Genomic DNA, 15,775 nt, shown 5'->3' with positions numbered 1-15,775 from the left:
TAACGCTTAACAGATTCCAGGTTTTGCTTATGAATCCCATTCGTTACCCATTAAAGTACCGAATGAGTCGAGGATGGATTTGATATCACTTTAAAACATTTTTTTTTTCTAATTTCTGTAAAGCTGAATTTTTGGGAATATGTTTGCTTTCATATCTTATTTGGCAATATATGCCACGACTGATTGCATTTCTCAGGATGGTTGCCTGCTTTTTAAATTACTTTTTAAATTAAATGAAATAAAGCCATCAGCTATGTTCAGGTGTTTGAGCGGGTTTTCCACTAATCACATGGCTAGAGATTTAATCCCTGGCTTCGCCACAAGTGTCCTTGGGCAAAATACTAAACAGGATGCTCCCGGTGGCTGGTGAGCACCTTGCATGACAACTGCACCTCCATTGTAAATATGTGGAAAAAGTGAACGAGACACAAAGCAGCAACGCAAAGGAGTTTGAGAACTTCTAAGAAGACCTATAAGTGCAAGCCATTTACCACTTGAATAAAGGAAAGACACAGACACAATAGAGCATTGTCACAAGCAAGCAGCAAAGCACTGTTTGTAGGGAGGGGAAAAAAAAAAGGAAAATAAGAAATACTAGTTAGAAAAAGGAGTTCAGTCAACATCTTGTGAACATTGATATGCATTCTATCTTCTCGCGTGTCCTCTTGGCCTGGAGAGGCTGAGCCACTGAATAAATATAATATAGCCGCATACGGGACAGTAACACAGCTTTCCTAGGATTAACGACTGCTATAGTGATAATTGGATTTAAATTCTGGCATTTAGGTTTTGTTCTGAAAAAGGAGATGTAGAATAGAGTTAGTATATAACCTCAACTATATAACAGTATACATTTAGATCCAGATTTAAAACACAGCTTTGGGCAATACACCTTGGATCTGCCCAATGCTGGTACATTCCCTGAAAAACAATTTAAGGTTATTTATTTATTATATCAACTTTCTAGTACATCGATTTAACATTTTAATAAACATTTTGAAAATGAAAGAAATATACTAGAAAAAAAGACCACACACAGATACTGGTGATGACCCAAATAAACAGCAAAGGTACCATTAGACTATATTAATGTAATTAATGATGTCTGTATTAAGGTTTCCATTCTATTCTTATAATATGCTGCTAATTAATGTGTCCCTAATAGAAGGGGAAAAAAGACAAAAGTTCAAATGAAAAGTTTTATGACTTCTTATGAAGTCAGTAATTAACCTCACACATCTCCACTGATGCTTTTAAAATTAGCCTAATAGTAAAGTAAGTAATGGATTACTATGGTTTAAGTGGTGACCTGGATAGATTTTAGTCAAAAACTGCCTCATTTAGCCATGTATGTAAGTTATAAACACTGCGTTGGATCTACCTAATAAAAATAATTGGAATTGGCAGAAAAGTTATTCTTGTTTAGATGTTTTACCTCCTGATACAGTATTTCTAAATGGCACAAACAATGCACGTGAACTTCTTTTGAAGTTGTTTTAATAGGAGATAGTTTTCTGTTTTTCTTACATGTATTGCTATTCATAACTCGGACTTCTCTGCTGTGCCAGTATGCATATAAAACACACGTTTTATCCATTTGATCTTTTCCTCTTTGGACTAGCAGTGTGATAGTGAAATGAAATGACTGAACTGATTAAGCTAGACAGATAAAGGCCTTACAAGCTTTGGATTGTTTAATTGTTTTTGTCATGCTGAACAATAAATTTTTTTTTTTTTTTACTTCAATACAAACTGATCAAGAGAGAAAAAATAAGATGAGAGACACAAACCTATTGTAATGTAATACAATAGTCTCATTTCGAAATTTGCTCACTTTTATCAACAAGTTGAAGACACGTCCTCCTGCCGGGATAGATTTATGATGGTACTTTGGAGCTTCAATGAAAGACCAAACAAAACCTTGGAAATTAATGTGCAGAACACATTTAACCGAGTAAAATGAAAGAAAAAAATCAGATTCCATTCGGTGATAGCGCAGTGGGAGAGACTTGCAGCCCTGGAAACTGATGGGGAACATGCACATCTAAGCATCTATCTGTATTTGAACAGTTCTATACCCAGTGCATTTAGGTAGGTCACACTCTCAACAATTTAGTTATCTGTTGTTAAGATGTAGCATGCTGCATTTTTAAAGCACTACTTATTGCACAATATGGCCGGTGGGCTCACACTGTTTTTTTGTTCCATCTATGAATATCTGTAGCATGTACATACTGCACATAATGCATTTACTTTATTTAAAGTCTGCACCCTGTACTCCCTCTGAAGAAAGATTGCTAAATGAATGACTTCTAATACCCATCAAATGTTACTGGGGCTTTTAAAATAAACAATCCAGTCAGACCTCCTGAAGTTTGCTGTATTGTTAAAACAAAAGGGAGTCTGGCTCTCCGTGATTCATCTTTTACATTCCTGCCCACAAACAACATTCTCTGCAGGCGAGCGTAGCTTTTCTGGTGTGACAAAGGGAATTACTATGGCAGTGCCAGATAGTGTAGCTCCATTTTTCAGATCGCTGTCTGTTTGTATTTCCTTTCTGTGCCGAGGTGCCAAATGAGAGCATTACGAAGTTGCTTTTGTGTGCTTTTGCGTCTGTGGTGACCCAGTTGAATGAACAGGCAGAGGTCCAGAAAGCGGGCTCCAAACTCCTCTGCAGTCTCCCGAAAATCACTCTCAGATGGTGATTGTGCGAGTCCCCTGAAGCGTGAAAAGCATGCATGAGATCTTTTTATTTGCTCTATTTATGAAATTCCTGGTTGCTGTCAAGTCGTTGAAGAAAGATGGGACTTTATTTATGAAGTCTGCGAAACTCTCAAGATTAAATTTTCAAGGTACGCATAAGCAAAACCCATTTTACTATTTTGATTTTGCAGTACTTGCCATTTAAATTTCACACTGTCCAATATTACTCAGTTCAGGTTTTATTATTCATGATTTTATCAAGCAATAATGTCAATTCAATTCTTTCATCATACAGCGCTCTTTAAAATTGAACTATATTAAGCAATAGTTCATCCCTTTGGATGTCATCTGGAATTACGGGTTAGTTCTACTGAGTTAGTCTGATCTGAATTATCAAATACAGTAACATCAAACTACTGTAAATCAAATTGAATACAAGAACTCCACTATCAAAGACAGCAATACCTGTATTTATAATCAAGTACATACAAATATGAATACTTCTAGGAATGTATGGATGTTTATCATACTCCATTTGCCTATAAAATGAAATGTAGGTCAATTAATTGTTTACAATCTCTATTTTTATTCGTAAAGGAAAAAATTGTGCTTAGACTAAATATGATAACTATTTAGTCTTGTTCCATTACATGGTGCTGTACTATTGCTATCTGGTAGTTAAAAAAGCCAGTGTTCTCATTGCTATGATATCATACCATGCAAAAAAAATGGTAGAGACACAAATAACTTTTACTGTGGTAAAGCACACAGTAAACCAATGCAACAACCTTTTTATTATCTTGTTATTATAATTATAGTGTACATTATTGCAGAGAATGTTCATCAGAGCATGACCTTCAGTGTCTGGGGCTGTTTGGAGTCAAATGTGAAGCCGCCAGCATGAGATGCTGGATTGCTGTATTGGGTTAGGGAAGGGTTGTTTCCCTAAAGAAGTTTTACTATACTGTTCAAAAGTAATGGTATATGGCAGCGTGACCTGGAGAGAAAGCTTGCTGTGGCTTCAGCAGCAATGCAGGTATTGTACAGGTTAGCAGAAAGGATAAGCTTTTAATCTTTTAGTTGATCTACACTCACCAATTAACATGTAGCAACTATATTGACATAATAGCATCATGCAACAGTTGCTACAGATTTCCTGGCTTCACATCCATGATGTGAGCCTTCCATTTCACCATATCCCAAAGTTGCTCTGTTATACTGGGATCTGGTGACTGTGGAGGCCATTTGAGTACACTGTAATGTTCAAGAAACTAGTTTGAGATGATCTGAGTTTTGTGACACGGTACCGTAACCTTCTGGAAACAGCCATCAGAAGATGGACACACTGTGCTCATACAGAACTGAGCATGGTCAGTAAAAATAGGCTCAAGTGTTTAATCGATGTCTGGTTTATGCTTGGTTTGATATTCAGCAAGTTTTTCACCATGTCTGCATGGCAAATATAGACAAATAGGTCACCTTGAGATTGACTGATTAGATATTTGTTCTATTGAGCAGTTGAAAAGATATACCTAACAAAGTGCCCAGTGAGTGTATGTTCCAGTCCTAACCTGCTCTCACGAGCTCTAGGTAGTTTTTGAAAGAGTGAGATCAAGCAGACAAAATTTGTGATAGCTGTGCTAAGGCTTAGAGATAGGGTGAGGAGCTTGTAGATGCAGATGGAGCTCAGAGTAAATCTGTTGCATGACCCAGACTTCACTGGATTTTATACATCTCATCTCACCCCAATGTTCCTAGGAAGTAGGATGTCTGAAACCCCCTGTATAGCCTCTACACCCAGGACCCAGCCAGAGATAAGTGGTAGAAAACAAATGGAACAATGGGGTGTAATGAATGGATGAAAAAAAAAACAACCATCAGGCTAAAAGTAATTAAGTTATAATTCTCAGTTGTGGCTATAAGATTGAAACTATATTTGTTGACATATTGTCAACTAGTAAAATGACCTTTTGGGTCCAAAATAAGTTCCAGTCAGATCTAGAACTAAATCATTTGTATTTTTTAATTAAACATTTGAAATTACTGTAAGTGGTACACATAGTATATGTTGACTAATTTTCTTTGTGTCCTTAGCTGTATCTACAGCAGATAAGGACATACTGTTTAAGCATATGCTCCCTTGTCTGAGCACTGCAAGTACAGGATAATGTGATTCAGGTTTTCAGTTTCCCTCCTAAACACGAATTTGTTATTTTCCAGTTTCCTTCTGCTTTTAAGTGTTTTATTAGCAAACCACACACACACACAGAATATTAAAAATTATACACGCTCCACAAACACACAAGTTTTTTTCCACTTTCTATTTTTTACTACTAATTAGGAATAAAAGACTTACCCAGCTGATTGTTGTGAATGACGTGCAAATCATCCTGGCTCTGAAAAGACAGAGAGACTTTTTAATAATTCAAATTGCAGTCTTCAAATAATGACCCACATACATTCTCTTCTTTGTTTTAACATATCATGTAAAAAGTGTCAAAATATGAATTGTGTGAAAATCTTTTTTCTTTTGCAAAATACTCCATTTCCTCTCGCTAATCACTAATTAAGACTTAGTGATACTAAATATGGAATCCCCTACAGGATATTTGGAAATATAATGGGCGACACCCCACGTCATTAGCCCATCCTAATTGTGTGGGTTTTGTGCCTGCAGCATTAAGCTCTGTGCATGAGGCTCAATTAAGGCATTCTGCACTGTTCCACCTCCAGAGCTGTCAGCACTGGCTGCAGACCATGGAAGGATGAGTAAATCAATCACAAGCCAGGGAAACTTTGAAGAGCTGTCTTTCACCTCTATCTTTCAGAGTAAAATTTTTCAGTCTTGGGGAAGATTGCATGAATGTCTGAGTTGTGCCTGTTTCCAGAACTCTAGACCGAGAGCTGCAGAGTATTAATAGATAATGACAAACCAAACCTTTTTTTGATTTATGACTTCCTCTAGACTAACAATCATTTCACTGGCAAGCTGATGCAGCCTTCAGATAGCTTAACTAAGTCATAAATTTACTGTCGGTGGGTGTGGTACAGCGGTTACAGGGATTCACAGTAGTTTGGTGGCATTTGCAAGAAGCAGGCTACATATAAATGTGCTATCTCAGCACATTTACAAACTAACAATTTCTAGATTAGAGAACAGCCCATTAATTTACCCACTTTCCTCCTGAACACCTTCCTATAACTGTTGTGAGTACACATTTATTTTTGTGGTGTGCACGTTTCCTGCACGTCCCCTCTGTTAATTGACCAAATCTCAAAATTGAGCATTTGACATGAGATGTAATAAACTGGAAAAACAAAAACAAAAACAAAAAAAAAAAAACTGGCATCCATAACGCCATTAACACAGCAGTGATTTGTGCATGTGTGATGCTCTCTGTCTTTTCCTATTTTTTCAGGTGATCAGAGTTAGAGGCAATATATGCACAGGCAGACAAGATCATATCAGGGTGATTTGATTCAGTGGGTACATCAGCTTAATTGGACTCAGTAGCATTAGTCATGCCCACAAGGCTTCTGTCTCATCTTATCAGACATTACTCGTTTGAAATCATTTCGTTAGCTGAAGAGAGAAGGCACCTAAGGAAAAAAAAGCATCTCATAAGCCAGGAGAATCTGACTTGTTATCAGATAATTAGTCTTATAAAATCTCTTCAACTTGAAAATATAGCAGGTTATTATGGAAGAGAAACTACTCAAAAAGTGGAGGTATGAATTAAAGGGGTGTACACAGCAAATTCAAAAGTGTTAAATTTTTTGGTGTTAATAGTCTCCTTGCAAAAGTAGAGTTAATTTTACTCTAAGCAGAGTCACATTCTTTTAATGTAACTCTGAGGTGTAAAATGATAGTAGTTAAAATAGAGTGTTAAAAATGAGTGTTTCTCTGTCAAATCTGGAGGTGTTACAATGGAAACATTAACTCTTGACCTCTTAACTCTGAACTCCTAGAGGGGCTATGACACCAACAGAGTAAATTCACAGACTCCGCCCCCAGCACGGCTCCAATCGAAGCTGAAGTGAAGCCGTTTCAGAACATTTGCTCTACATATTTGAGTTGTTTGCCATGCTTGGTAAGTCACTTTTTCAAAGATTGTTTCAATTGTTATTAGCTTTTACTTCTGTGGCTCTTTGGAGTTGAGACAAAGCTGTGTGAAAGGCATTAGCCATGTTGCTCGGTGATAGCATAATATTCTGTTTTAGCTAGCTGAAAGGTATTGTTTGCGGGCAAATACCACAGCCTTGAAAAAAGCTTGCATGTGAATTTTCAGTCAAACTTTTGGTCAAATACACCTAAAACAATGTCTAGAATGTGAAATGTTGGTATAATGGTGCTACTTGAAGCCTGAAAACGATCGCCCATAAAAATAAAAAAAAAACGAGCAAACAGCAGTAGCAGGCGTCCTGACTGGGTTCTACGTTAGCATTTAGATCCCTCCAGAGTTTTGTGCACACGGTTTAGGTAAAAATGAAAAAGGTTGAGGTTTTACATTTAGTTCAGTATTACCTGTTGCCTGTGTCCTTGTCTTTTGGGAAAATACTTTACACAAGTAATGGCTCAAAGAGGATTCCTTTTTTTTTTTACTGTGCTGCAATTGTTTACTGGATTATTTGTGCCATTAATTAGTGTCAACTAATTTTTATTCGATCTCCGCACAGGATATGCTTGTGAAGATGGAATATGGGGGAGAGCAGAAGTGCGTTGAAGTTCCACAAAGGGATGAATGAAGGACATGCATATTGTATTGAAGAAATAAGTGATGAGAATGCTGTTATTTGCATTTACCATGTCAGACCTTTTGATAAACAAAATTCTAATGAAAGTGAGAACATGTATACTGTTACATCTTTCAGAAAATGTTTTGAAATTGTGGTGCACAGTTCAGAATAAATGTTTTTCAAAAACCATTGCATCTTTTTAGTAAATGTTTATTTCCAAAATAAATTTCTAGAAGTTCAGAACAGTAAAATTCCCGCTTTTTAGAATGAATTAGAAGATAACTCTTACGTAGTTAAACTAAAATACTCTTTGAGAGTTAATATATAAACTCTTAACACCAAGTGTTAAATTATCAACTCCAGACAGATTTGGTGTTTAACACTAAATCAGAGTTAACGTACCAACTCTCCAAAAAGAGTTAAATTAACACTCTCTGGTGTGGACCCATATAGACACTTTAATAGTGTTGAAATCAAATCCGACAGTGTTAATTTGGACATGATGGATTTGCTGTGTAGAAATTGCTATATATATGGTGGTTGTGACAGAGGCGTGCCACATGCTTTTCACTCTGTCTCTCCCAGCACAACTTCACTCTGGGGCACAGAAGAAACAGTAAATCACTGCACTGTGACTACAAGGAAAAAATAAATCAAGACACCCATTATGACGAATTACCTGCTCTGTCAAACATTGCCAATTATATTGATTGTATGTGTACAAATGTTTGTGTGTATATAATGTGCACATGAAAATGATTTTTACACAAGCCTTAACAAGGCCTAATGCTTTGTGACACACTTTAATGAGAAATGTCAAAATAGACCCTGTACCCCTACACCAATCTAAATCATTTTGTAATGTTGTGTCTTTTTTCCATTTTAAATCAGTTATTTTGTTATGAACTCTTGTAATACAATCTGTGTTGAGTCAGAAAAAAAAGGAGCCTCCTCATTTATTTTATGTAGACCACTGTTTTGGCACAGCGGGGCTCCTGACGCAGCTGCCTCTGGCCACAAATATTGCAAAAAAAAGAAAATCCACTGGGTCATCTGACAGCAAAAGCTGAACATTTCCAACACATCATCATCATCCAGCGAGGGACTGTTTTGACTGTTCAATCACATGCAAGAGCACGTTCTTGGCATATTCCTTTTCTCAGTTACCGATCTCTTGTAGTGACGGGGTAGAAATTGTTGCTGGTACAGCTTCCTAGAATCATGTGCTATTGCACTGTGAAACAGCTGCACAGCATTTTACCCTCTGTTTAGCCTTCAAACTCAGCTCCATTACTCAACCCGGAATTTTCGGCTCACATTTCATCTTCTCACCTGCACACGCTGTAAACTCTTTGTGCTTATTTATACAATGTTATTTTCAGCTCTAACACCTGCTTAAGCTACCTGATGTACTTTCTTGATGCATTTTCTTTTATTCGCTTACTTCAGCAAGACATTGCTTTAAACACGATTATTTTTACATAGAGTATCTATTAACCTCCAGTGAATGGTGGATTTTCAAAAAAGTAAAAAACACAACAAAGTTATGTCAAATAATCTTCATTTAGCATAGAAAACCCCAAAACACTAAGCAGAATGAGAAAACAACGTGCCAGACGTTAAAATCTGAATCTTTTTCTGTTTGTTTTTTTTCTTATACTACTTATAGGCGCATTGCCATCGCATTGCGTTTTATCTCTTATCAATTGACACATTTAAAAAATAAATAAATAGTTGACAGAATGAAAATGAAACCTCAGTGAAGCTTCAGCTCCACTGAGAAAAACAAAAACAAAACAAAAAACCTACCAATAAATACAGGCATCAAAACATCAAATCTATGTAGGACAGAGAAGGGGAATATAAAGTATATTAAAAAAAACAAACTCTTAACTGAAACTATGAAAAGCATAAAATGTCAGATTTCTATCATGTTTTGAATATGAGGTCTGACTTTTTGTTTTTAATTACTTCATTTTGTTTAGCTCTCTTCTACTGCAAAGGTTTAATGCCACCTCACTGCTGAAATAGAAGTTGGAAAGCAGTCAGTACAATGTGGCGTGAGTTTCATTTTCTTTTGAAGGTTGTTTTTTTTTTTTTCAAGCTTGTGCAGATTGATCAAATTCTGGGTTGTTGATGTTTAACTGGACTTTTTCTTTCAAAGACGTCATATTATGCTTTTCTTGAGTGTATTTTACATATTGTTTCTGCATGTATAGAATGGTACAAGGTTAGAAGTCTATAACAAAGAGGATTATTTTCTCCCACAGAAAATGAATTTAATTTTAATCCATTACTGATGGCATCATAACATATGAGATATATTGCAATATATTACAATATTTAAATGTGTGGCTATAAATTAGAAGTCATAGTCATGAGATTAAAATGATATGATGGTTTTATAAAGTGTTACGGGTGCATAAATATTAAAAATGGCCCATTTTGGTAGGTGGTTGCCAGGCAACATGATTGTGTCATTATATTTAATGCATAATTCAGGTTTTTTCAATACAAATGAATTGTTACTGTTGTGAAATTAAAATGATGTAATGCTTTAATAAAATGTAAAACATTATTCATTTTAGCCTGTTGGTAGGTGGTTTGACATCATAATATCTGATATAGATAAGAACCTTCAGGGACCTAACATGTACCTGTGTGCCAAGTGTGGTTGCTGAAGTCTGGATTGTGTAACAAGAGTTGTGTGGACCAAACATACAGACAAAGATTTTGTGTATTACAGTGAGATGCCTGCTTACTAGTTAGAACAGAGGATGAGCAGAGCAAGCGCAATTTTCTTCAAAACAAATTCCTGATTTATGCGGAGCAAAGAATCAGTGATTAAAATTACGTTTCAACACTGTTACCCGCGTTTTTACTGTCTTCTCTCAAAGGCTGCTGCCTGAACCAGGCATAGTTCAGTGTTGGATTTTTGCAGCAGTTCCCTGGTCTGCAAAAATCAGAAAAGAAGGCATTACATAATGGATAGCTGGCTGACCAATCAAAGCAGACTAGGTTTAATACGGAGGCTTTAGAGAGAAAGAACATAAAACAAAGCGTTTCCGACAAACGGTGAAGTGAAGTGCTGCATGCACGGTAAGAATAAAAAAAGTTTTTTCAAATAGGAAGTGATGTCAACCAATTCCAGAAAACCTCCAGAATAAATTTATGAACCTACAAAAGAGCATATTGTGGCCTCTTTACAAGCTTGATCTATTACCTGCATGTAAACAACATGGAAATAAAATCTGCTTCAACAACAAATTTATATGGTGAAGAAATGAGTCATTGGATTTTACCTAAAATTCCTTTTAAAGCCATCTCTTTGGTTTCACTTCATAAAATCCCTGGGTGACACAAGGGCTACAAATCTTTCTTTGGGAAATGATCTCATATTCCACGCCAGAGTGAACTCACATCAGGTCTCATATCATTTTTACTATTACTGAGAGATTAATTAGTCTCAGCTCACAGAATCCGGCTCTTCTTAGCCTTCTATACTTTTGCACGCAGGTAAGGCTCTTCCTAATCCCATCTGACAGCAGGCTATCTGCCATTTGCAGCAGGAATCAGACACCCATTGGTGGTAAAAAGAAATTGCTGAGAGTCTATACTGTCCATCTGAAGGGGTTAGTTTCACCATCCCTTGAGCGCTTTTGATCTAAGACACCACAACACTGATGCAGACAGACAGAAAGATTGTGCCTCGTGTAGTGTAACCTTAGAACAAAGGCAGCACCGCAGTAAAGGTACTCAGAGGTGTACATGTGTAAACTGAAGAACGATCCTCAGCCTACCTAATGCGATTGTTACGTAATCAAGGACACCGCAATGACAACCTTTTGATCCCTGTCTTTTATTTGGATGCTCTTCACATACACACAAAGACGAGTTCCCGGCCCTGTTACGGCTCTCAGTCCCCGAGGACACAGACGCTTCACTGACATGAGTGACCCGTCAGGTCAGATTAGATTTCTGTTTACTGATGGCAAGCATGTTTCAAGGTTGCAGGATTTTCTGGATTTCGACATGTGGAAAATGTGTGATGTTCAGAGAAGCTGATGTCTAGAAGGACTCTGAGCACCTTAAGAATGTGAAAGGTTGGAGATTATATTGGTCTATATTTGTGTTAAAGCTGGGTTCTTGTGTTTTTGTGTAATTTTACACAAAATTATAAAAAAACGTTCAGAGTATTACAACTAAAGTAGTATAAAAGGAAATATTGTGTTTAGGCTTTGGCCAATCTGACAACTTTTATACTAGATACAGTGATGCAAAGCAGAACACATTCACCAAAAATCTGCATGCAAAGTCTTAGTATGCATATGCCTGTGCTTTGTGTAGCTGGAATGGTTTAGAACAGCGAGTAGGAACTAGTTCCAGGAGGAGGGCTGTCTATTTTAAAATTGCAGCTTTAACTATAAATTAAGATGATTCCAAATTGTCACCTTCATTTTATGGATGCTTTTAGAGCTATGGAGCGGTTTAAGAATCAAAACGTCTTTCATATCCCTCCCCAATTTTAGGGTGTCCAGAGAACTGACAGATTAAAATTTTATTCTCTGCCAATTTTTCACACAAGCAAAACTGCTAATGTGTAATGACTTAATGAGTTAAAACGTCTCCTGTCTCAACATTAGGAAGCTATTCTTTTCAGGTTTTCTTCCTAGCCCCTTTCAGCATTTTGTTGACAGCAGTTGAAAAGTATCATATCAGGCCATAGACATTGCTGTTACTGATGCCAAAAATTAGTAAGCACATGCATGTTATGATGTTCCATAGAAGCATTTCAAATAAGAAGGAAAGACAAATGTCTTGGTCAACACCTCCCATGAAAGCGATACTGATCAACCATTCACTTAATATTTATTACTATTAAAATAAAAGTCAAATTTCAACAGACAGCAAGGTGACATTCTTAAGTGTCTGGCACTAATAAATAAGAATGACAAAACCTAGAATACATGAAGTTATATGCACTAATATAAAAACATAAAAGATGCATATTTTCACATTTCAGATGTTGCATTTATTTATTCTGGGTTTTCTTTCATATGATGGCTCATGTGGTTAATCAACAAATAGTTTGAGCTCAAGAAAGACAAAACACAACAATGAATTCATGCAACAAATATTGCCTACATAGCCAAAGCCAAATAAAGCTTTCTCCTCTGAGCCACGGAGCTCTGTCGTCGTCCAAAAAATATTAAACATGTCAGTGAGTCACCAGTGATCCACTTGCACTGGCTGACATATTCTTTGCTTATGATAAACACGCTGTGGTTTATCTTGAGTTAGTCCCACATGCACCATCCTTCTGCAATACATTATAAATATGCACCACATGAAAATGAAAGTAGACCTTAACACAGGTGCTTCTTATTCCTGTTTGAGCTACATTTGCAAAAAGCTAAAGTGCCCAGCTCTTCAATGAAATTATTCAACTTTTATAAAAAATGATACTATAATTACTTGTGACGTGTTTGTACTTAGTGGGAACCACTGGGTTTGGATCACAGAAGAAGTAGCAGAAGTAGTCAAAGTACAAAGAGACTGAAATGAAAGCGCCTACACAGCAATTCGTTATTTATTGCAAACATTAAGTAATATGAATGTTATAAACTAAATTATAGTCGGAGGACATATCTCACAAACAGGCCTTCTGCTTTCACAAGACTTTTTGCTGTTTTTTTTACTTTCTCCCACAATGCCACCATTGTCAGGTTGATGAGTGCTTCCATTCATGCACCATTTGTATTGGTCTGTTGCAATACAGTGGAAGAAATAATTATTTGATCGCCTGCTGAATTAGCAAATTTGCTCACTCACAAACAAATGAGCAGTCTCTATTTTTATGGTTATTTCATTTTAATGGAGAGAGAGAAAACATCAACACATTGCAAAAAAGACATAAATTGAGTGAAATAAGAATTTTAATCCCCGAGCAAAACACGACTTCATATTTGCCAACCCTTGTTGGAAAGCACAGCAGCCAGATATTCCTGGTAGTTTGTCACCAGTTTTGCATACATATTGGGAGGCATTTTGGCGCTCATCTTTATAGAAATTCTCTAAATCCTTTAGTTTTCTTGGCTGCCAAATGGCAACCTGAACATTCGGCTCCATCAACAGATTTTTCTATAGGATTGAGGTCTGGAGATTGTCTGACCACTCCATGACTTTGGGTGCTTCTTCTTTAGCTACGCCTGGTATGTTTTGGGTCACTTTCATGTTGGCAGACCCATCCATAACCCATCTTTTAATGTTCTGGCTGAAGGAAAGAGGTTCTTGTTAAAGAGTCTACAGCACATGGCTTTGTCAATTGGCTTCTAAGTGATGAAGTCATCCTCCATGCCTGACTGTGGATTTGGTGTTCTTTGGGTCACACTCAGTATTTCTCTTGCTCCAATCATGGCAGGTTGAGTTGATGCCAAATAGCATTATTTTGGTTTCATCTGACCACAGTAATTTCTCAAAAGCCCGCTTGGACTCAGTAATTCACTGGCAAATTTAAGACAGACTTGTACATGTGCCTACTTGAGCCGGCGACCTTGCGAGTGCTGCAAGATTTAAATCTATTATGGTGTAGTGTGTCACCAATAGTGTTCTTGGTGACTGTGTTCCAACTGCCTCCGAATCATTAACAAGCTCCTCCCATGTAGTTTCTGGGTGATCCACCAGCTTCTTATGGTCATCTACATTCCATGAAGCAAGATCTAGCATGGAGCTCCACCTCTTTGTATTTCTTCCTTTTCCAAATAATCATACCAAGAGTTGTCACTTCCCCATCCATGGCTGCTCAGCCATGGAAACCCATTCCACGAAGCTCTCTGTACAGTGTTCTTAGGCGTGAATGTGAAGGCCTGCATGTAGTTTGGAGGTCTGTAGTGTCTGACTCTGGCTAAAGTTGCCGACCTCTGTACTCATGCGCCTTAGCTTTAGCTGAACTTGCTCTGTGATTTTACGTGGCCTAATACTTTGCGGCTGACGTGCTGTTGTTCCCATTCGCTTCCACTTTGTTATAATACCACTAAAGGTTGACTGTGAAATATTTAGTAGTGATGGAATTTCACAACTGGATGTGTTGCACTTGCCCAGTACCACACTGGAATTCACTCAGCTCCTGAGAGGAACCCATTTTTCACAAATGTTTGCAGTCTGCATGCCTATGTGCTTGATTTTATACACTTGTGGCCATGGAAGTGATTGGAACACCTCATTTCAATGATTTGGATGGGTGAGTGAATATGATTGATTGATTGATTATAATCTGTATGCCATAAGGGAGCCAGAACTTCAATGACATTCAAACCATGACTCAAGTCAATTCATCTTTTATATAATGTATTTTCAAATGGATAGATGGATAGATAAATGAACTGATGGATGATATTTTTTCTGGATTTTTGATTAATATTCTGACTCTCTGAAACTACCATAAAAATTAGAGACTGTTTATTTCTTTGGAAGTGAGCAAACTTAGAAATTTAGCAGGGGATCAAACAATGATTGTCTCAACTGTACATATGGTTTAGTAACTATAACACTGTATAGACCAAAGACTATCAATCTAAGCAATGTTTGAGCCATTTTGAGTAAAAATATTTATATCGAACCAAAAACATATCTAAGCCTTACAATGAATCTTCTGACACATTTTCATTACATTAATAGCATATTTTTTGTTGCATTTGCTAAATTACAGAGCTAAAAAGTATATATGTTTTTTTTTAACTTTCAGTATTATTTTAATATCAAAAAAAGAGGAATAAAACTGGAGCAAAAAAAAAAAGATGTTGTTATTTCGATTCTTCTAATGTGACAACATTTGCAATAATATAATGACAGAAAGATCTTCTCTCTGCTTCTGCATCAAATAGAAGTAGAAGAAGTCAAATCACCGGGACTACCATGAGAGATTCACTTGATGTAGATTTGTTCTGAAAGCCCTGGTACTTAAGAAGGCACAGGCAAAGTGTATAGGGAGATTTAAAGCAGGCTGTTGTTAGCTAATACTGAGGGTATATCACTGCATGCACCCTTAATCATTTTTACAATTCAGCTAACCAAAATAAATGTAAGTAAGTAATTATATGCATCAAATCAAGTAACTCTAAAATGTAATTAACTGGCATAAAGTTATAGCTGTATCCCTAGCAACAAGCATCATGGATTCGATTAAGAACAAGAGGCTCAGCTTTATTAACAATCCAAAGTAAAAGTAAGAATGAAAGAATGATGCCACTGAATATAAATTTCACATTTGCAAGGTAATGAATTTAGGATGTTAAATTACAAAGGGATTAATATTTAACTCCTGCAAGCCGGGTTT

At 36.7% G+C, this 15,775-nt stretch overlaps 1 protein-coding gene across 1 annotated transcript in view; it reads right to left on the bottom strand.

The window, feature by feature from the left end:
- b3glcta (beta 3-glucosyltransferase a) overlaps window positions 1-15,775 on the bottom strand; it is an 86,866-nt gene that overhangs the window by 44,376 nt on the left and 26,715 nt on the right. The window contains exon 3 of the mRNA XM_086262056.1: window positions 5,060-5,099. Within this exon, the coding sequence (XP_086118182.1) occupies window positions 5,060-5,099 (40 nt within the window). The remainder of the gene's footprint in view (window positions 1-5,059; window positions 5,100-15,775) is intronic.

This window comes from Aulonocara sp. 'chitande type north' Nkhata Bay, linkage group LG14 (assembly GCF_057382095.1).
Source record: "Aulonocara sp. 'chitande type north' Nkhata Bay isolate Kocher_YH1m ecotype deep benthic linkage group LG14, A_spYH_male_GT1.1, whole genome shotgun sequence".
In the NCBI taxonomy this organism is placed as follows: Eukaryota; Metazoa; Chordata; class Actinopteri; order Cichliformes; family Cichlidae; genus Aulonocara; species Aulonocara sp. 'chitande type north' Nkhata Bay.
Note: the sequence above shows the minus strand (reverse complement) of the source record. Positions and strands in the feature narration are given on the sequence as shown.